Genomic DNA, 24,164 nt, shown 5'->3' with positions numbered 1-24,164 from the left:
GTGACTCCAGTGATGCATACCTTATTTTATTGGTATGTCATAGACTCACGGACTTCTTTTTTCTTTTTGCTTCTCTAACTAGATAATTTCAAAAGATCTTTATTTGAGCTCTCTAATTATTTCATCTACTTGGTCTAGTCTGCTGTTGAAATTCTTGATTGCATTTTTTGGTTTAGTTACTGTATTCTTCAGCTACAAAAATTGTTTGGTTCTTTTTATGTTTTCTGTCTCTTTGGTGAACTCATCTTCCTGTATTGTGTTCCTAATATTGTTAAATTGTTTGTCCATGTTTTCTTGTAGCTCTCTGAGCATCTTTAAAATTATTATTTTGAATTTTTTATCAGCTAATTCTGGGATCTTCATTTCTTTGGGGCCAGTTACTGGAGGTATACTGTATTCTATCTGTATTCTAATTTTTTGTAATCCTTATAACCCTGTGTAGGGGTCTGTGCAGTTGAAGAAGCAGTCAACCTCTTCTTGGCTTTATGGACCGACTTGGATAGGGCAAGACTTTTACCTGCAGGTAGGGGAGGGTTGGAGCAAGCTGTGACCCTGAGTCTACTGGTATAGGGTGCCAAGTGTGGAGGGTGTGACAGCACTGGGTTTTCAGGGGACAGCGTGGCTCACTAGCTTAGGCTGTTGGGGTACACAGCATCAAGACCTATGTAGTGTTTGGCTACTACTGTAGGGTATCCACAGAGCCTTCCAGGGCTTTTGGGGTCCTCAGTAGCACCTCCAGGTCCAGCAGCTAGGGTTCAAGGCAAGTAGTGATAGTGGCTGAAACTGATGGTGTGCACACAGCTGCAGGAGCCAGCTGCAAGTGCCTGTGTAGTGGCAGATGTGGTTGCCAACACACATGTAGTGGTGGGGATCAGGATAGGCAGACAGCTATGGGGGCCTTGGCTGTAGATGTGTCCTACTATGGCTGCTGCATCTCACTATGTGTTCATGGCAGTGGAGGCTAGTGGTGGATAGCTGGAGGGGGTGCATAGCTGGAGGGGCTAGCTGCAGGTGAACGCAGTGGTACAGGTCAGTGACAGAAGATAGGGCCTGCAAGCAGCTATGGTGGCCTTGGCTGTTGGTGTGCTCTTCCATGGCTGCACAGTCTGCCCTTGAACATGCATACAACATGGAGGATCATACCAGGTATCAGGCCAGTGGCATGCAAGTACACAGCTGGAGAGGCTAGTCCTGAGTGAACACAGCATTGGAGATCTAGACTGGTACTTATGCAGCTGCAGAGGCCTGGGCTGGCTCCTGGTGTGGATCCCTAGACTCCAGTAGGGGCAGATGAAGGGAAGGAGTAGGGAGGGGCTCAGGCAGCTGGTGTAATCGAATGCAAATACCGCTAGGGCAAAAGCTGATGAAATCTAGTAAGTCATTGGCTGCTGGTTTTTCCAGTATAGAGAGTTGCTGGGGACCTCTGCAGAGCAGGTCACTGGGAACTGTGGTTGCCTCCATTGCGTGGTTGCTCTCAGTATCCCTTGCTTCCTAGCCGTGTGTGTATGTCTCAGCTTTGCCATTCTCTGCATGAGGTGAAATAGAAGTACGTCCTTGATGAGGTACGTCAGTGCTGGCGAAGCTGATTGCTCACTTTGCTCTCTCTTTTCCTGGTATGGAGAACTTTGCTGGGGAGTTCCCTCTTGGTGCTAAGCAATGCTCTTTGTGTGTGTGTGTGGGGGGGGGGGGGGAGGGGGGGAGGGGAGGGGAGGGAGGAGAGGGAGAGAGAGAGAGGAGATACAGGCAAAATGAAGCTCTTTTCCTTCTCTTTTTATGTGGCAGTTCTTATTTTAGTTCCATTGCGTTGCTGAAGTTTCTTAAGTGGACTCCAGATCTCTCCCCAAACTGATTTTGTTCACAGATAGCTATCTAATTGTTATTTTTGTAGAGGATGGAGTCTGGAGGCTCCTATGCCACTGTTTTGGTCCCTGAATCTTTTTGGGTGTTGGTTAACTTCAATACAGAAAGCATTCAGTAACTACCAATGGACTTGACACAGTGTGATATATGTATAAAAAAATTCTTCAAATTGTTTAAAAGCAGATAGTAAAAATTTTGCTAATCATGCAACTCACTAGACATTTGCAAAAGTGCTTTTAGGATTGGCTTGTGAATCATTGATGATTTGATCCATTATTAACAATAACAGGTGTATAGTACAAGGTAAAATGTTACAAAGTGTTGTGTTGGATCATAGGGAAGTAGACAAGGGTGAGCAGGCTGTTGTAAAGGCAATTCTTTGTTGGCGTCTTGAGTTTCTGCATATCTTTCAAATATAGCACTAACTGCCCTTTTTTCTGGACTGTGTTTTCAAGGATATTTGTATAGAGAATAGCCTTGAATGACAGAGACAGTGTCTTCCTCTCAAAGAAAGAGAAGGTTTGTTTACCGCCCATTATAAAAAATAATGGGATTTCTAAGTTCAGAGTACTTCTGCATTGCAACCCATGCTTCTGTGGGCATCTTTCTGGGCCTATACAAATGTCTCTTTTGGGACTGTTATGGCTAAGATAACTAGATAACTAGAAAGGATAAGAAAACTATAAACATTTAGGAGGATTTTCTAAATTGACGACTTTGCAAGTGTTTTTAAATTTTGCTTCATTTTAAAGAACACTAGAGACTCCAGACAATCTATTATATCTGTGGTTTAGGCAAGAAAGATGATGCTCAACTTTCATTTGCATATCTATACTCAATGAAACTGCCTTTCCCCTGAGAAGATTGGAGGGGAGTGTGCATGTATTTGTATTTCAATTGTAATAAAATATCTAAAATATGTAAATATTGCTTTGATCACCTACTTGAACTGTTTTTTTTTTTTTTTGAGCTGACTTTTTTTTTAAGGAGCTGACTACTTAAAAAAAAGCTTTTAACTGAATTTGAATAAACTTAGAAACTATAATGTGTTTTATTGATTTGTTGAGGTTATTCTAAGTTAACTCACATTGTTTTTTTCTCCTTAATGTATTATTCTGAAGGCACGTCCTAGTATGAACCTAAAGTTGAGATGGTACCTTATACAACTTATATTCTTTTGCATTGCAGTGATTATGTCAGCAATATTGACAAGTGGTAAACCTGCTGGCTGTTATATTGTAGAATATTGGAATTGTAAGGAATCTCAATAATAGCCTTTTTAGTTTCATAATCTTAATTATGAGGCAACTGAGGTCCAGAGATATAAAATAATTTCTCTAAAGGTCCACTGCTAGTTCTCAATAGAGGCATTGACTTGAAATGAGGTTTACTAATATTCTTTATATCAGGACATAGAAAGTGAGAGCCTTGAGAATGGACAAATGAATGAAACAATATGTGGCTAAGTCTCCCCAGATTTGATATGGTGGTGTGAGATGACTTTAACTGGTATATGATGAACATTTAATTTCGAGAGTTATATGTGTATTAGAAAAAATGGAACCTGTGACTCAAACCAGTGATTTATGGAGTTTATTAGATAAAGCTAATTAAAGATGAAACAAAGGCAAGTAAAAAAAGTTAAGTAAATAACTATGCTGGTAGTACATGACAAAAATTATGAAATTGGGACACCAATGATTTATTGAGAAACTGATATAGAGAAAAAATGGTCAAGTTAATATCTGGCAGCATACTTATGTGGCTTTCAGAGAAATAAGTATTTGAAAAACATTAAGTCAGTACTTTTGAGCTATATATTGATGAATAGAATCAAATGATTTCATTTAGTATTTTTTATTAATGGTAATATTTTTAAATATATGCATCTCTTCTCTCCTTTTGGGTTATTTAAAACAGTGAGACGTGTAGTACCCTTTGGCTATGCCAGAAATTTGTTTTAAGGGTCTTTGAAATAAAATTGAAGTAGTATGTATGTTAGCAACAATGGTAGGCAACATGAATGAGCTTTCACAGAAAACTGATGTATAAATTACACCGAAATGCACAAATCACAAGTGTGTAGCTCAGCGTTTACATATGTATACACCCAGGTCGCTCCCAAGTCAAGATATATTACATTTCCAGCTCTCTCATGCCCCCTTCTGGTCAGTAACTCCTCCTCATATAGCCTTACAATAATAAGGATAATCACTTATTCTGACTGATTCTTATTAAGCTTCTAGAATAGTGGTTGGCACATAGTATGTGCTGCAGAATACTAGTTCAGTAAATGAATGAGGTCTTAAGAGCTAACATACTTTAAGGGATTCTTTGTATGTTATGATTATTCACTTTGTAGTTTTCCTTTTGTAATTTTTCTTTTTTTCTTTTATACTTTTTAAAAATGTTTTTGTTTGTTTTCCAGTTTGAAAGTAGACATTTTAAAGTTCAACTAAATCAAATATTAACATAGGATCATGTCCCTGTATCTTAAACACATCACTTTTTTTTCAGGTGTTATAATTGGATTTCATGTAGGTACTTTTTACTCTTTAAAAATTTTAAGTTTTAGAACTACTTAATTTATGAGCAGCCCTTAAGAAGCAGCTAAGTTATAGTCCAGCTTACTTGAAAACTTTAAGAGTTAACCTATTGTAGGAAAGGCAGGGTCTTTGGTCACAAATGAAACAAATCATCAGGTTTAAATGATTCAGTGTGAATAACTACTACATCATGGAAAGAGATTACAGTGCCATTGTAATCAATTTATTTCTAAACAGACCAGACAGATTTGTAATCGTTGAAGAAAGTCAGTATGTCTTGAATCTGATCTCTAATTATAGTATTTCTAAATAGGAAAAATTCACATCATTTCTTCCCTTCGAAATTAAAAAAAAATTCTAAGATACACATTACATAAAATTTACTATCTTAACCATTTTTAAGTGTACAATTTAATGCAGTTAAGTATATATATATATTGTTGTGTAATCATCACCACCATTCATTCCCTGAACTCTTTTTATCTTGTAAAACTGAAACTCTGTACCATTAAACAATAACTCCCTATTTCTCCTTTCAGCTCCTGGCAACTACTATTCTACTCTGTCTCTTTGATTTTTGACTACTCTAGGTACCTTATGTATATGAAATCGTACAGTATTTGTGTTTTTGTGACTTGCTTATTTTACTTAGTATAATGTTCTCGATGTCATCCATGCTGTAGCATGTGTCAGAATTTCCTTATTTCTAAAAGGTGAATAATATTCCATTGTATTTGTATACCACATTTTGCTTATTCATTCATCTATCAGCAGGCACTTCTACATTTTAGCTATTGTGAATAATGCTGCTATGAATGTGGGTGTACAAATATCTGTTCAAGTCTCTGCTTTCTGTTTTTTTAGATATATATCTAGAAGTGGAATTGCTGTAACATATGGTCATTCTATTTTTAATTTCTTGAGGAACCATTATATTGTTTTCCACAGTGTTCATACCATTTTACATTCACAGCAGCAATGTGCGGTGGTTCCCATTTCTCCACATTTGCCATACACCACTTTTTAATACACTTGTTTTGGAAGGCAGAGACATTAGTCTTATTATTTACACTCCTTTACAACACGTTTGCATAATTAGGAATTCAGTTTTGACTACTGTGAAAACCCAAGGTGTGTGTTATGAACAGTTAAGGATATTATCATTCACACTATGTTAAGTGCTGATTTAGTTGGTGTAAGACAGATTTGGACCCTGTTGCTGGATTCTTAAAGTAGAAGAAATGCTTTTAGGAAGAAAATAGTAGACAAATAAAGTGACGGAAAAAAAATAATTTGCTCTTTCTCTGAAACATATTATTCTTTTGAGAACTTTCTTGTTCTAGAGTAGAGGAGCATCAAAATTTTACATGCTCTAATTGCTTCTTTTCTACATGACTTTATTGTGACTAAGAAGCATTTACTGAGTAGACCCTCGCCAGTCATTTTCATTGCTTATTTTTAAAAAATTATTTTTAAATAATTTTTTATGGTGACATTGGTTAATGAAATCCTCGTTTTAATTTCTTACAAAGTCTAATTAAATATCGTATTTAAATGTGAATTATCAAATTCACAATACACAGAGTTGCGTAAAATTGGGCTGATCTTAGATTGACTTAAATTTTTCAATCTTCCTTTCTTCCACCCACTCACACCTCCTCTCCAACATCATCTCATTACTACTAATGTAATATATCTGCTATGCAGCGTATAGAAGAATATAGGAGTGGCTTTCTCACCTTGGACTTATGTCTATTCTCTGCTTGGAAAGTGTTTCTTGCCCTTTCTTTGTTTAGCTAAGTGCCACTTCTTATCTTTTAGGTCTCAACTTGAAACATCACTTGCTATGAGAAGCTTCTCATAACCTCAAAGTCCATGAGGTCATGGGTCATATATATTTTCTGCACTTCGGTTCTCCAAAGAATAGCATAATACTTGGCATATATCAGGCACTCGTTAATTTGTATAAACTGTCATCATGAAGCTTTGGATCTAAATGGGGGAAGTGGATGGACAAACAAATATTTAGAAATACAGTGTGATTAGTTCTGTATAGAAGCACTTTGAGTGCACAGAAGAGGAAACAGCACTGCACCAAAGGAGAAATGGAATCCATTTGCTCTTGTCTGTTCCTTTTTAGAACTAATGTGATATTAGTCTATATATTTCAAGTTCATTCATTGAAAAAATTTGGAATATGTGTTTACGGCAAGGAGTTCATAACAAAACTTTCCAAAATAATTAAATTACCCATGTTTTGTGTCTTGTAGCGTTTTGTTTAAAGTTGTTTCCTCTGAGATGTTTTATAGGATGGTGTGTGGGTGGCAAGTGAAAGGGAAAACTGTGATTCTTGTTTCTGTTTTTATGAAACTAATAAGCACTTTGTATGTCATTTTAATTTTTAGGTTTTTGAAGCCAAATATTTGAAATATATCACTGTCATCTATCTCAGCAAATATAACCTGTTTGTACTATATATACAATTGCAGAGATATTAATTACCAGCTTTAAAACAATTCATTTAAGTACCAGATGATAGAAGAATATAAATGAGTGAATACATTAATAAATAGATAACATTTGTATTTAACATTTGCATAGTTTATAAAACACTATTTATCTTTAATTAAAATTTTATCTATATTGGGTAATTAGCATAAAATATTTTCCAGACCTCACCTGAAATTTTAAAATTATAATTATCTCCAGAAACAAATTCTAGAGCATGAAAATGATTATTTTATTAGACTTTAAGCTTTAACTGTTTTTCTCGTGCCTACCTTATTCTTTCAATTCTGCAGTAGAATTGAGTATGAAGATCAAAATTATCTTCTACTCAAGTAATTTAGCTTCTGTGATGTAAGGTGACTATATTTAAAAAGTGGTTCTACATGTATCCAGTGAATAGAATTAAGGCATCAACTCACTGTGATAAAAAAATTCTTAACAGTTATCTAATATATTATGGCATATTATATTAGATTTAGTGGGCCATTGATTTTATCAGAAATTTAGAGTTCGAGACCTCTAAAGGGGCTTTTACCCCAATTCCCCACCTACCTCTTATTTAAATTACTTTGCCTTAGAATGATTAATTTTTTATTGTAAAGACAACACATTTATACATATGTACAGTGAATGTAGAGTTCACTATATTGTTACAAAGCTAACCCATGTGTAAACACCAGTCAGTTCAGGAAATAAAACACTGATAGCATTCCAAAACCGTGTGTCCTATCCTAATCATTACCCCATCTATCCTCAAAGATAAACCATTATCTGAATATCTCTGCCACTGAAATTATTTTTGAATGTAAATTGGATTATATGTTATATATTCTATTATTTAAGATAATATTTTGTTGATGAGAGCAAGTCATATAATTGTAGTTTTTCTTTTGCTGTATCATATTCTGTTGTTTGAATTTACCACAGTTGTTTATATCTTCTGTTGTCGATGAACATGCCCCATTCTAGATTTTGGCTATTACAGATAATCTTGCTATGAATATCTTTGTACATATTTTTTGGTATAATTGTGAATGCATTTTTTCAAATATTGGTATATATATCTGAAAGTGTAATTGCTGTGTTATCTTTGGGTCTCCTTATCTCCAACTTTAGAGGAAAGATAAATAACTGTTTTTCCATAGTGGTTATACTAATTCACTACTCCTAAATATCAATGTGAATTTTTATTCTTCTATGTCTTACCAATACTTGGCATTGTCAATCTTCTTAATTCCTGTTACTTATGGGTTTGTAGTAGCATCTTTGTGGTTTTAGAACTCCATATCATGTACTCATTGGTCATTTGCATGTCTGCTTTTGTGAAACACCTGTTCAAGTCTCTCTCTCATTTTTTCTATTAGATTACATGTCTTATTGATTTATAGGAGTTCTTTATACTAGTCTGGATATGAGCCATTTGTCTTTAATATGTATGGCGACTCTTGTACACGCTGCTTGCCTTTTCACTGGTTTTATGATGTCTTTTCATGAATTGAAGTTCTTTTTAATGTAGTTTATCAGTTTTTGTGTTTATGGATAGTGCTTTGTGTTTAAGAAACCCTTTTCTACCTTTGAAAGCATTCAACGTTTCACATTAAGTGCGATGTTTTATGTAAGTTTTGTTTGGTTAGGGTGATTCTTTCTCTTTATACTTTGGTAAGAGTTTTTATCATGAGTAGGTATAAATTTTATCAAAAATTTTTTCAGCATCTAGTACAATAAACATGTGCTTTTTCTCCTTTATAATAATGTGGTGGGTTATACAGATTGATTTTTTTAAAAACAGATAAAATTAACTTGATAAAATTATGATAGTGATCCTTTTTTCATATTACTAGATTTGGCTTTCAGATACTCTGTTTAGGATTTTGGATCCATGTCTTGAGTCATAATTTATTGTCTTCAAATGTCCTTGTCTAGTTTTATATCAGGGTAATGCTGGCCTTATAAAACTAGTTGGGTAGTATTTCTTCATTTTTTTTGCTTTTCTGGAAAAATTTGTGTTAGATTTCTGTCCCTCACCTCCGTTTTGGGTAAAATTCACTAGTAAGGTAATTTACAAAGGAAATTTTCTTTGTTGGAAAGTTTTTTTTATCATGGATTGATAGGGCTATTCTGAATTTCTGTTTCTTCTTGTGGAAGTTTCAGTAAGTTGGATTTTTCTTGAAATTTGTCTGTTTATTGTAAGTTTCAAATTTACTGGTATAAAGTTATCTATAATTTCCTTTTAGGATATTTTTAATGTTTGGAGGCTTTGTTGTGATGTCTCCTTTATCAATCATACTATTGTTTATTTCTGCTGTCTTTTTTTCCTTGCTTAGTCTTGCCTGGCATTTGTCAATTTTATTGTTCGCAAAGAACTAATTTTGACTTTGTTGATTTTATCTCTTGTATTTTAGTTTTCTATGTCATTTATTTCTGTTGTTTCCTTCCTTTTACTTTTTAGGCTTAATTTGCTTCTTTCAGATTTTTTGAAATTGCTGATTAGCTCTTTGATTTTCAAACTACCTTTTATAGATGCAAATTTTCTCTGCAAAGTTGTTCCATCTTTGGCTCTTAGGAGCCCCTTCAAGTTGATTCCTATCTCTTCATTATATGACTCCAGTAGTCTTTGATAGCCTTTTTGCTTAGAAATGCAGGATACTGGAATGCCAGATACTCTAGGCTCACCTTATATATTTATTGTCTTAGACCTGGAATATGCCATTTCTCCAAGAAGCCCTGGTGTCTTTTAATGAAAAGTGATATTTAGAGACCACAGACTCGGTGCTAGGGTCTGGTTGCTACTGGGTTGGTTATTTCTACATGCAATTTTGCTATTTTTTAAAAAATACATAGAGCTATTTATTTCACTTTGGAATGATTTTTTTTTCCCTCAAGGTTTCAAAGGGGAAATATGAATGTATAGTAAGAGGGGTGTTATGTACCTTTCTGCCTTGATACCTTTAGGGAAACTTATATTACTTTGAATTATGTTCTGTCATAAGTACTTTTTCTCTGTATCCAACTCTGCGAAATGTCCAATGTTTTTTATATATGTTAGAATTTTGCTGTGACCAAAGTTTAATTTCAAGCTAGGAAATTACCTTTCTTATCTATTCCTTTCCCACACATATTTCTTTAGAAAAATTATAACTATATAGTAATTTATTTGAGATTATGTCAGTTCTTTATTCTTTTGTAGAATTATATGTCTATTAGGAGATAAAGTTTTGTTTGTGACTAAATGTAAAACCAGATAGATAAATCTCAAAAAAATGTAAAACTAAGTTCAAAATAGACTGCATTGGTTAAGGAAGCCCTTCAATTCTAAATATGTATGAAAGTTTCTGCATTAATTAATCCTAGTTAGGTTTGCTTATATATTCTTCTGATAGTTAATTTGTTTATATTTAATATAAACGAGGCTTTGCAAAGGTTTTGTAGGTGGGGCGAGAGGGGATAGTCTCACTCTACCACCTCCAGAAGTCTGGGTTTAATATCCATATATACTGCTATAGGTAACATCATGTGGGTACATACCTTTGTCGTAAGGCTCATTACATTGTCATATACTAACCAGTTTATTTTACTCTCTCGTCCAGGACAGGAATGATGTTTATCATTTTCTATGTTTAGAATCTAGAACAGTGTCTTTTATGTGACAAGATATAAATAAATATTTGATGAATGTCTTTTGAGCCCTACAAAGGACATATAACTGATGGTGGAGCAACAATATGTATTAAGATTTATAAAACATAAATTTTATGAATAATGTATATTAGTGCTTGGTCCAGAGATATTAGGAAATGGAATTTGTTTCGTACCTTGCCAGAAATTTGGTAGAAGTGATTTCTTGTTTTTCATTGAATTTAGGCTAACACTAAGTTACCTGTTGTATTTCCCCTGGGCAAAGTGCTGATGATATTGTTTTGGCTATACTCTACATAAATAGTGTGTATTTTATAAAGCAAAAGGTCAAGAAAATCTTTAGTACATTTTTCTTTGCATTTTTTATTAGTAACCGTTGTCACTCGAATGGATGATTTATACATATATATATATATATTCTATATATATGTATCTGAAACAGTGCATCTTTTAGTATTTAATGAATTTGCCTTATCTGAGGATGTAAAAAGTATTTGGATGCCCTTCTAGTTCAGAATTTAAGTAATTTATTGGGTTTTAATGTATTGTCAGGTAATTATTAAATAAATGCAAAGTAGATTAGAATGACTTTATAAAATAGATACACATAGGCACAGTAATTTGTATTCAATGTTTATGAAATAGAGTGCTTTTTTTTGAGAGTTTTTTTTGGTCAGGGGTAGTGCTCTGGAGCATACCATATATGCTCCAGAGAAATCCACATAAGTGGAGCCTTTTCATCCTCTAAGAGTTGGTGTGATTAGTTAAGTCTGTTTTCTTCTCTCTGTCTCCCTGATTGGCTGTCTTCCTCATGTTGTGCAGCTGCAGAGGGATAACTTGCCCTGCACATTCCTATCCCACTTCCTAATTTCCCATCAGTATCCAGTTTTTCACCTGCCTCCTGGTCTTCCATTAGCATCAAATCATTATTGTTATTTTTAGAATGAAGGGAATCTTAACATAATTCATAAGTCTCAAAATATTATAATACTCTAGGAAGCATATATACAGTGCTATTTTATAGTAATTTTGATGAAATCTATTTGGGTAAACAGACTGCTTTATCAAGCAATCACTCAGGTTTGTTTTTCTTTCAGATTAGTTATGAATAAGATTTTGGTGCTAGCTTGCTTTTTGGGAACTGTCTAAAATAATTTCTCATTATATTAGGCTTTTCTTTAGGACTTGACCTAAATACTATAGATTAGTTTAAATACTATAGATTAGTTTAGACTAGCTTAACATAGTTCTTATTTGCAATCTGATTTTTTTTTTTTTTGGTCAAATTGGCAGTGAGATTAAGATTATTGAATTTAATTCAGTTTCCAGTGATAAGATATTATACTTTAGAAGTGTGGTATGTTCACTGATAAACACTCTTGCTTTTGAGCATGTTTGTTTTTGTTACGTACGTATTTAACAAAAAAACTAAAAAACTTCTGGGCCATCTTATGAAATAGGAAGCCACAAACTGATCTTATACAACTTGTTGTAGCATCGTAAGGTTGTTATGATTAAACATGTGGTAAAGATGTTGGCCTTTCTTAGTAGATGCTCCTTTTATTTCTCTGTGACTGAAATAACTAAGCCCAAAATATAGAAGATTTTTTATGAAAATTACTTTCTTTAGGAACTTTGTAAGTTTATGTGTAGATGGTGATGTTCCAGTTCCTCGACAATGTCTAGAGTACTGATAACAAAAGAGGGAACATAGTCTTCTTTAAACTTTGAATTAAACTAGCAATTATGTTTAAATTAGGATGCAGGCCTAGCTTTAGTTTGACAGTTTGGAGAAACAAGTCTTCAGGGTTGTGATACACTGTACTCTTACAAAAAAATTACTAGACATTCTTTTTTGATTATAGAAGCAACATAATGTTTTAAAAATTAAAGTGGCAGAAAAGACTGCCCTTCTTTTCCTCAGACCTACTCACTAGAGCCACGTACTATTAAATTTTTTAAAAATTGCTGTTTTAATTAATTTCTTTTCTATTCCCAGATTTATTATCATTTTAAACATCTTTCGACTTTCACCTCTGAATAATGGGGAAGTTAGTGTGCTTAATTACCTTAAGCATCCAATCACTCTCTCTCTCTAAGATTTGTTATATATTTTTAGTTCTAGTCTTTGGCTTCAGAGAAAATACTAAAAACTTGTTTCTTGACATATTAGCAGTGTCTCTTAACTCCCTGTTATCAAAGATGAGGAATTTAGGGCACTTACTCTTAATTTGATCTTTCTTTTTCCTGTTCCCTTTTTAAATGTCATGTTATAATTCAATTTTTATTTTTATGTGTGTTCTTTGCTTTGTATGTAGACTAATTTTGTTTTTACATAAAGTAATTGTATAATAGTCATTCTGAAAATTGAAAACCAAAAATTGGGATTCATCTATATTGATCCTTTAATATTGAAATACCCTAGGTTTCTGAACTCAGTCATCTTTTTTTTCTGCACAGATTCCCAAGGAGATCTCATCCAGACTTCTGGTTTTACATTCTCCTCAACCTCACATCTGCCAGTACAACTGCTTCCTTGATATCTCTATTCAGATATCTAACTGGTATCTCAAAATGAATATGTCCAAAAGGCAATTCTGATACTCATACCTTCCCTCTCCAAGACTTCCCACAGTGTACCCCATATCTGTTAATGACAATTTCATTCTCCCAGTTGTTTAGGGCAGAAACCTTCTAGGTTCCCATTTCTTTTCTCTTTAGAAATTCACACCTATATTTGGTTCGCTGACAAATTTTTTTGACTCTATGTTCAAAATATTTAAAGCATTTAACACTAGTCACCATGTCCCCTGCTACTGTTACCATTGTCTCTTTCTTGGATTGTAGCAATAACTATATAGTTTTTGTACCATCTACTATTTTGAATTATTATTTATTCATATATATAACTGAATTGACAGTATTAATTCAGTGCTAACAAATGTTTATTAAATATTTGCCATAAACTTGGTGCTGGATAGACAGATCAATAAAACACACTCTCTGTCCTTGAAGACATTTGGATCATGAGAACAAATAATTACCATGCATTGTAACACATACAGTGAGGAAATGTACATAAGGTTCATAAATCGAAAGTCAGTTTAGCTTGGGCTAATCCTATTGATTATATCAAAGAAACCAGATGACAAGCCCAATTGCAAGCCCAACTAAAAAGTATTTTCACCAACATTTAGATGCCAAAGCAGCCTTTTATACTTGCAGAAAAAAAGAAATGTTTTTTGAAACTCCTAAGAAATGACTAGAAGTCTGTCTACTGATGTGTTGGTTTTGGTTTTGTTAGCTGATTTAAGGAAGAATTATTAGAGAGGATATTAGAGACTTCTGAATATATATAGTTACTATAGGAGTTCCACTTAGAGGTTTGTTAATTTAAAAGTTCTAATGAAAAAGTCTTGTGATGACATACTTTATTAAGACTTCAAAATAAAAAGATATAAAAGTAATACATGTTCATTGTAAAAATTGAAAAATACAGAAACATGAAGACTTTTATATATAACATCCTGTTTTTTTGCCTTTTCCACTTAATATGTCTTCTTTCCAGTTTAGTGTATACAGATTTACCTCATTGAAAAATTGTTGCATGATATTTCTTTTTTTATCTGTAATATAATTTAAGCAAGCTCCTAATTATGGACATTAAGGTTGTTTCCAGTTTTTCCTATCATATCTATTACTTTGTTGGATGTGTTTATATATTTTTGTGCATTTGTATATGTATGAGATAATTCCTAGCCTTGAAATTGCTGGATGAAAGCACATGCATTTTAAATTGTCCTCCAAAAAATTGTTTTTGTTTATATTCTTATCACAAAAGTGTATGAGAATACTAGTTTTCCTACATTCTTACCAATGTTGGATATAAGTACACTTTTTAGTTTTTGCCAGTGTAATGAAAAAAAAAAAGAATCTAATTTTATTTCATTAATTAAAATCAGATTTAAGCATCTTTTCAAATTTTGGACCATCTTATGTCTTTAACTTTGTTCTTCCTATTTATCTTCACTTGGAATATTTTCTCCTTTTGTTTTTCTCTGAACTTTAATCGTTCTTCAAGGCTATGTCAAAACCTGTTATTATTTTTTTTTTATTGTTGGATTTCCCAGTAACCTCAGCCTAAAATGATTCTCCCTCCTAATGTACTTAGTGCTTTATTTTCCATTTATCACAATTTTATGCCAGTCCTAATACATATGATTTTCTTCTTTTAGGATTTCCAGATTTACAGGATGGCTAAACATTAATGGAAAGAGAAGCATAAACCTTCTTCTTTCACTATGGAGGCAAGTTTGGCAGATGGAGAACCTGACCGAACTTCGGTGAGTGGTTCAAATACAGCATAATAATACAGCTATCATCTACAGCTGTAAAATGTATGATGTAAGCCATGATTTTATTTTAAAATGTATTTAAAACAAACTTAAAGTATTTTAAAACAATGCTTTTTACTCCTCTGATGATATGAAAGTTACAGATAGTTAAAATCCTTTTGGAGCATAACCCAGCCAGTTTTCTCATATTTCTGCCTCATCTCCCTTTCCTCTTCTCTTGCCTTCACAGATATAAGAAATACCGATATAATAGTTTGTGTTTATGTTTTCCCCCCAAAAATTATTGTCTTAGTGAAATCAGGAGGTGTTAAAAGTTGAGGAAATTAAACATCTCCAAATCTCAAATCATGTGCAGCTGTGAGCAGGCAGAGGGAATGAAACAGTTAAAAAAATTAAGAATTAATAATTAAGAATAATTAAGAATTAAGAATTAAGAGCACATATATTCTTTCTATAAAAGTATAAAGATTTAATTAAAGATTTGTAATTATGATTGAATTATATTCTGAACTTAAATAAGTAGGGATAGCAATTAAGTATACCTTATCCAATAAGTAAAAAATAAAATCTACCTGTAGCGTAGATTAAATGATAATTTATTATTGTAAAAAAAAAATTTTTGTTACATGATAATTTTGTTTCAATTCTTTTGTACTTTGAGCGATTCCATTAATTTATTTGTCTATAGATTTTTTATTATGAATATTTCTGTTACCTAAGTGAGGGGTGCTACTGTAAAATGTTGTCAGCTAGTAGCTCTATGATTTGTTAGATAGAAGATTCTTTGACAAATTTATATTTTTGGAATAATGTGGGGGCCAGTTTTTCTTTCACATTGCTATGAAGTTGAGAGTCACTATTATATTGAGGTGTTTGTAAATTTTAACTTAATGAATGTCCTTTGTTCAGGCTCAAATGAAGGAATGGTCTAATGATTGATAGAAAAATGTCATTTTGCTTAGCTGCATTAACTTGGTCTCACCCTTTCTTGAATTTCTGGTTCACAATTTGTTTTAGTTTCTTAAATGGTCAAAAAAAAGTTAAACTTTAAAATTTAGTAGAGAATAAAATGGACATGGAAATAACTTGATTTATGAACATTATTATGATTAGAGAATAAAATGGACATGGAAATAACTTGATTTATGAACATTATTATGATTATAAGTGGAAAACTGATGGTAGGTTATTTTATTTTTACTATAATTTCAGAAAAAAAGTTAAGATTAAAGCTTTGTCTTAGACTATGATGTTTACTTTTCTATAATAAAGCTAATGGATTTAAGTTCTTTTAGCTGAAATCTCTTAGTGGTAATAAAATCTCTTAGTGGTAATAAAAATGCCAGTTATAACAATTGCTGTTTTCTAAGTGTATACTTTGTCAGACTATCCTCATAACAGCCATTAAAAGTACATATTTGTTTATTCTTACTTTTATAGATAGGGATATAGACTCGGGGAGGTTTATTATCTTTTCTACCAGCTCACAGCTTAAGTGATGGAACTGAGGTCTGTCTGTCTCTACTTTGCCAGTAAGATTTTGACTGTGTATCTGTATTTCTGAATAGAATTGCTTAAAATTTGTTACCTTTTAAAATAAGTATTTAAGTAGATAGTATTAAATTCCATACCAGAATATCTATACTGTATTAATAAAGTTTTAATAGTTTTTTATCCTAAATTCCGTTGATACTGAGAGTTGGAGCAAGTTATTTAAAATGCAGTAAGAGCACTCTTTTTCTTCTTGTTTATCAAGTTTCTTCTGTGAAATCGCTCATTTTAGAGAGAATACCAATAATTTTAGTATGAACTACTGAACTATTCTGTATTTGAAACTAATCTTGAGGTCTACTTTTGAGTTACTCATTTATAAAATATCACCTTTGAACTGCATGGCCTGAGCTAGTTACTGTTTGGATTTAAGGTAAGTGGGACGAGAATATGGGCTCTGTAGACATTTGGCTACATGTTAAAATCTGAGCCCTGTCGCTTAGTTGTATGATCTGGATAATTAAATTCTCTAGGCCTCCAGTTTCCTTATCAATTAAATAAAAATAATAGTGATGTTTACCTCCTAGAGTTGTTTTGAGTTTTAATTGAGGTAATATATCTAGAAAGTGCCTATTACAAAGGTATACACATTGTAAACATCCAATAAATAAAAGCTATTATTGTTATTAATGTAAGTATTAATATTAAGCCTTCTCTCTAAAAAGGTAAATAATTAGAAGGCAGGAGAGACAGTAAAACACACTGAAGAAAGCCTAGGCTATTCTGTAATTTCGGCTTTACACTTTCTCTTATTCTCAATTTTTCTACCTAAAATATTGAGGCAAATATTCTATTTCAATAAAAATATATAGGCAGAAGTACTCATCCTTCCTACTTGATAGGGACAGTATGATCTATTAAAACTAGAAAGTTCTTCAAAAATATAAAATAGTGTGTCATTATGAGGTAGTAGTCTTTTTAAAAAATCTTATTGCATGCAGTAGTTTTTAAAATATTATCAGTAAACTTTTTTTGGATGCAGCCTTTGTACAAAGTACTGAGACAGATGAAGGGGATACTGAGAGATATAAATTGAAGTCTGTCTGAATTACATTTATTTTGGGAAGACTAAATAGAGGGGCAGATTGATAAAACAATAGTATTTAATAAGTGTTAAATGAGGGACATAAGGCATAGTTCACAAGTTGTGAAAATTGAGCAGTTGCTGTACAGAGGGGGGAGTCAGAAAAACTTTCTTAAGAGAACGTAAACTTTGAATAGCACAGGTAATAGGGATCATAGGATTGAAACAAACAGGAGGAACATTTTAGGAAGGGAGAATAATAGCAAGAGGCAAGGCTAAATGGGAAATTACTTGCTCCAGGTTTATTCAGGGAAAAAAGTAGAAAAATTGATTAAGGTAGATTGAAGGGAGTGGTGTTTACAGGAATAATGATTGATGTGGCAGATAGAGACCAAATTTAGGTCTCTATCTTAAAGTGCCAGACCAGGGGTTTTGAACTTAACTCTGTAGGCAATGATATGTCATTGAATATTTTTATGTGGTTGGATAAGATGAATCAAGAAGCAGGATATAAAATGATTGGGAAGAGTGAGAGATAAAAATATTAAGTAAGATACTATTATAGTAGTCTAGATGTAAAGTTGTGAAAGCTTGGACTCAGTTTGATTTGATGTCTATTCATTTAATTTTCTTCTTTCACATATTATCTTTTCTGTCTTTTAAAAATTAATTTGCTCATTCATTATTCCAGCTGCCTATAGTTCTATTTTTGTGGTAGTGTTGTTTGTCTTAGGTGGTAAATACTGAAAAATATGGATTGAATCCTATACATGGCACTAATGTACTTCAGGACACAAGTGTACATTTAATATGTCTTAAAATATTTTGTAAAGGTCCAGAATTTATATCACTTTAGAAATTAACCACTGAGAAATGCTTAAATTGTAGGAGTCATTTTTATTAGTAGATTAAGGTAGACCAAATAAGTAAATATCATTTTAGATAAAAAAAATTTGTTCCTTACCTTAAGGAAAGTCATATCTTTTGAATATCTTATATATTATTTCTATTACCAGAGGAAACTGCTTTATAAGGTCTATTAGAGGTCAAAATCTTTTGTTGTATTAAAAAATGATTGTATAAATGATTTTTTAGAAGAGAGTAAAAGTTTTTAGGATATGTGTGAATCTTTGTAGTATTAATAGGAGTTCTGAATTAAGGAAGTCTTTCTTGAGATTCTATTTAAATTGGGTACTTTGAATCAAAGGTTTTCTGAAGTCAAAGAAACTGCAGAGATAATTTAGTTCAGTAATTCTCAGAATGTATTAAATGAGTGTTTTCCTAATGGGTCTAGAGATGATCCAACTTCCTGAAACTTTGATTTTTAGATACTTACTACAGTAAGTTTTTCATGATTATTGTGATTTAGTGCTCATAAAGTAAAATTGGTTATGTTATTAGAGTGTATTGAAAGCTTTAAATCATATTCTAAGAAGTGTGGCTACTATATATACCATTTAGCAACATCGTACAGCGTATATGGGCATGCAAATTAATGGAATTGCCCTAATTTTTGGTAATGTCAAGTTTTTAGATGTTGCTATTTTTTTTTGTTATAAATACTGTTAGTTTAGCTTCATCATTATCATTATCGATTTAGGATATTGTGTGTTTTTAGTCATAGCATATTTGTAATGACAGTATTTTTGGTGTACAGTTTCCCAATAATTGGCCTATAAGACAGTTATGCATGCAAGTAAATTATAAATTATCCACATGCTAACTACTAATCTCACAGTATTGTTGTACAATGGCACTTGGTGGTTTTTATAGATTCCTGTCCCTCCACCCTCTGGAAAGTGACAATGATGGAGAAGGGCTGTGAAGTTTCTTATCTCATCTATAACAAATAGGCCTTAGTCAGAGTTTGAGGGCCACCAAATTTGGTGCATATCTCATCTATTATTTGAATATTCTTTGAGACCTGCCTGTTAAGTGTTTGGCTAATGCCTAAATATTCAGGATTCCCTTGGTAAAGGCCTATTTGCTTTTCTTCTCATTTAACAATAATTATGCTATCAGCAGAGCCTTTTGTAAACTTCTCAGTCCTGTGGCTACTTTTCCCCTTTAGTCTTTGTGGGAAATTTAGAGATTCTTTAGTCCGATGATCTGCCTAATGTAAGAATTCTATCTACGGTATTCCCCAATAGTTGGTCATCCAGCCTTGCCATGAACACGTATATGTAACTCAGTGTCTCAAAAGACAGCTGAAATCATTGTACTTGAACTGGTTTCTCTGTTAAATTTTACCACTAGTCATTATACTAGTTTCCTATTTTTGCTATAACAATTTACCACACACTTAGTGCCTTGAAACAACACAAATTTAACATCTTTCAATTCTAGATCTCAGAAGTCTAAAAGCAATGTGTTGTGTTCCTTCTGTAGGATCTGAGGGGAGAATGTGTTTCCTTGCTTTTATCAGTGTCTAGAGGTTGCATCCATTCATTGGTTCATGGTCCTTTTCTTCTATCACTTCAGCCTCTGGCTTTTGTTGTTACATCACCTACTACTCACTCTGACCTTCTTGCCTACCTCTCATAAGGACCCTTGTAATTATGTCGAGCTCACTCAGATAATCCAGAATAACTGTCCTATCTCAAGGTCCTTAATTTAATCACATCTACAAAATCTCTTGCATTATGTAAGGTAACATAATCCACATAAACAACAGCTCTTTCGAGTTCTCAGTAATTTCTAGAAGTGTAAAGAAATCTGGAGACTCAGAAGTTTGAGAATTGCTCTTTTAAACCTTCAGCAACTAACATTTTAAGGAAGAATAATTTATACTTACCTAATAAGCATGGAGAGACCCAGAAGGTGATGGGGTTAGAATGAGGGAGTGATGACCGAGATAAAATTTGCCTATTTCATAATTGTATCTAGCATTAAGACATAAACTATACCTTCAAGGAGTTTTATGTGTTTGTTTCTTTTCTCATGTTGACATTTAACAGAAATCTGTTGAGTGCCGACTTATTTTGTTTTTATTAGTGTCAATATTTTGTCTGATTCATCTGCAAATAATTTTTTTTTCAGTCCTTATACAGCTGAGCCTATGGTTTTGTGTATATATGTCTGGAGGTGAGAGTTGTGGGAGTCTATAGCTTTTCATATTTTTCCAGAAATTTACCCATTTTGTGTAGATTTCAGGTTTACTTAAGATTTAATATATTTTTTATTTTAAAACTCTGTCATGCCCTCTTCTTGGGTCTCCTTTTTTGTGAATGTGACACATTTGCTTCTATCTTCCATCTCTTAACTTTTCTTCTATATTTTCTCTCTCTCCCTTTCCTTATGCCTTCTTGTTGAATTACTTCATTTCTCTTCTAGCTCCCTAATTATTGTATCACATATATATTTTTTTGCTGTTCAAGCTTGCTGTGTACTTTATTTCACATAATATTTTTATACCTACTATTATTAGCTGTTTTATGATTGCTTGGTTATGCTTCATGTTTACAATATCCCCCTATATCTTTTTGAATATATTTATTATGGTTATTTTAAGTTTTTATAAGTTTGGTTCACTCATTTTTGCTGCTTCTACTGAGATTGTTGAATTATTTTTCTTTCACAGCACTTGGGATCCTTAGATATTAATTATTTTTGCCTGTACTTACATGCATACTGCAACTGAACATGTGTACAGTTTAAAAACAAAAATGTTTAAAACTGTTTAATGCCTTTGGTTGGTATTATTTTGAGCTTCTACTTTCTTGGAAATAATTCTGTTAGGAATATTAACTGCCTGTCCCATACTTTCCTAGATAGAAAGGTAGGGGCCCAGGGACTCTTTTGATCAGTGTAGGGAATACATGTCTTAGGATAGAGAATCTCTTATTAAAATCATTGCTTTATCATTCCTCATTTGCCCCTTCCATTCATATGTTCTATTTCATAGGGGACTTTTTTGTATTTTTGTTCTTTAACGCAAACTGTTTCTTTAGTTTTAATCGCTTAGGTCATTTGGGAGAAAGGGCAGTGGAAGAAAGTGGTCAGCCTCTTTGCCTGTACTTACATGCATACTACAACTGAACATGTGTACAGTTTAAAAACAAAAATGTTTAAAACTGTTTAATGCCTTTGGTTGGTATTAAATCATTTTCTGCTCTAGTAGTAAATACAGCATGGGCAGTGATCTGTCCACTATTACAAAGAGAAAAGGGCACAGAAAGATTCCTCCCAATTTCCCTCCCTAATCCCAGCCCCCTGACCTTTCCTCTATCTGTGGTACTATCTTTCTACTGTAAGGTTGCTCCCCACTCATCCATCATTAGGGATGGGTTTAGGGGAGGGTGTTAGTTAATAGTAAGTAACTCAGTTCCCAGTTGCAAAAGAAATTGGTTACTTTCTTTTTTGGCTTGTGTTCTCTGCATGTAGAATGGCTGAGGTGGTGACTGCAAAGAGATTCCAGCACTGTTGGACAGTTTATTCATGTTAAGATCTTTGCCAACTGTGACATGCCCACAATTTAATGATCAAAAGTAGAACTATTAAGGTAACTCTCAAATACATAGATTGTCATTTACCCAGTAGAAAGCTACTTGTTTTTCCAGACTAGAGGAAAACCAGCTTTAAAGATTTATTTTTCTTTCAGGATCTATAAATAATGCTATCATTCAGTTTTTTAAAGTATGGATTAAAGATTTTTCATAAGCATTATCATTTGCTGTTTTCTTCTTAGTTTTAAGACATGCAGGTGTACCTAGTTAGGATATATTTAAAGCCAAGACACCCACAGCTCTACATTTAACTCTTAATTAAAATTATGTGGATTAGAATCTTAAAATAAATTTCTTCCTACTGTTTAAAAAAAATAAGAGTTACATAAAACCTCAGAAAGGTTTTTTGAGAAGGATTAGGATTTTATTTTAGCATGTCGGAGGTACATGAAGATAAAATTTAATTAAAAGTTCAAGAAAATTTTTATCTGTCCAACTCTCCAGTGAGAGTAGAGCAATGAAGGCTTTTTATCCAGACCACAGAGTCACTTTAGTACATCTTCATTAACTTACAGTGACTTCAGAAGTCACGTTAGATTTAATATTGTGAAAACAGCAGCAGTGGAGCCAGAAAGAGCTTGGGAGAGGGAACAAATTTTTATATATATGTACATATGAATTCATATTTATGTATGTGTATTTATATGATATATATGTATATGATATATACACAAAATTTAATTTTGGTCAAACATTTTAGTTTAATAGACTAACCTACCTTCATTGAGTATACATCTATGCACATAGTACCTTGCTAGGTTTATGATTATTTTCAGAGCAGGTTTTAGGTCTCACAAGCAATATTTAGGGGAATTAGTAGAAAATAAGGCTAGAGAAAGTAAGCTAACATTTAATAAATTTCTGTCATGTGCCAGGAGCTGTTCCAAGTGCTTTGAAGTTAGACTCTTGTAATTGCTTCACATAAGCCTATGAAATGGTATTATTACCCCCATTTAGTGGATGAAAACACAGAAAGATAAGTAAGTTGGTCAGGGTCACACAGCTAGTAAGTGGCAGAACTGGGATACCTTTTTTCTGCAGAGGCCAAACCTTAATCATTTACTTCACCTATGTTAGAATCAGATTAAACAGATTTCATAGTTTGGGATTGTTGTTTTTAAGGTAATGCCAAATGATTGAATTTTTTTTGAGCAGAGAAACAACCTGTTCAGAGTTGTGGCTTAGGGAAATTATCATAGCAGAATTATGGAATATTGGAGGGGCAACCAACTAAATATTAGAGATATCTGGAGTGTTTAGAAAAATCCAGGGCTCGGTCTGCAGCCTGTTCTATTGAATAAGATTCTCAGACGGTGAAACTGAGCCATTAGTACTTTTTAAGGTCTCCTAGGTGATTTCATTGTGCAGCTAAGGTTGAGAACTATAGAAATAGAGGTGGTTAGCCCAGGGAACAAGTTAAAATGCAGTTGTGTAATCTAGGTAAAAGGCATTTAAAACCCGTAGGGTAGTAGTAGAAGAACAGAAAAAATGTCCCTTCTGGACCTTGCTTTTTTCCCTAGATGTCTTTGCTTTCCATGTTCGGGTCACTATATTTGTGTGGAGAGAGAACATTTTTTCACATTTATTATGTGCCCTGACCTCGTCTTGCTGTCTCCCACACTTTTTCATTTATACTCTCCATAATACTGTGAAATATATATTACTCTGTTTTAGAGGCTATTGAAGGGATGGATAATTTTCCTAAGATCATATAGCTAATCAGTGTGTCATGTTAGGATTTAAATACAGATATTCTAATTCTGTTATTCTTGTTATTGAAGATAAAGGCTAATGTGTTTGTTATAAACCAATCTATGTCACACCTAGCCTTTTAAAGTATCCCTTTAAAGTTTTTCTACGCATTACCTAATGTAAACTTTGAAAAGTATGTAATATGTGATCTTTTATTTAACCAAAAGTTTTTTTCTCCTGTAATTTTGACTTTTCTATCTGGGGTGTATATTTTGGCATTTAGGTACCATGTAGTTGCTGAGACATGAAGAGCAGTTGCTAACTGTATTTTTATGTGTGGTAGATATTAAGAGTCATGGAGGTTGATGTTTTCGTAATATTATTAGCAGTCCTGTTTGTGCCGTGATACTGAACAACATAACATACTAATCAGAATAGAATAGAACTCTAGAAGGAAAGAGGTATTTGTGATGCAGTCCGTATGTTT

The 24,164-nt window shown here is 33.0% G+C and overlaps 1 protein-coding gene across 9 annotated transcripts in view; it reads left to right on the top strand.

Annotated features, from left to right (window-relative positions):
- OSBPL8 (oxysterol binding protein like 8) overlaps positions 1–24,164 on the top strand; it is a 146,241-nt gene that overhangs the window by 24,507 nt on the left and 97,570 nt on the right. For 8 of the 9 annotated variants that reach the window (XM_039838885.1, XM_039838883.1, XM_039838887.1 and 5 more), the window contains one exon: positions 14,786–14,893. In XM_039838885.1, the coding sequence (XP_039694819.1) occupies positions 14,852–14,893 (42 nt within the window). In that variant the 5' untranslated portion in view covers positions 14,786–14,851. Of the gene's footprint in view, positions 1–14,785; positions 14,894–24,164 lie in introns of those variants that run through there. The other variant, XM_039838890.1, reaches the window with a different exon arrangement.

The sequence above is a fragment of the Pteropus medius genome, unplaced genomic scaffold, assembly GCF_902729225.1.
Source record: "Pteropus medius unplaced genomic scaffold, Ma_sr-lr_union100, whole genome shotgun sequence".
Taxonomy (NCBI): Eukaryota; Metazoa; Chordata; class Mammalia; order Chiroptera; family Pteropodidae; genus Pteropus; species Pteropus medius.
This window is presented reverse-complemented; position numbering and strand designations above follow the sequence as displayed.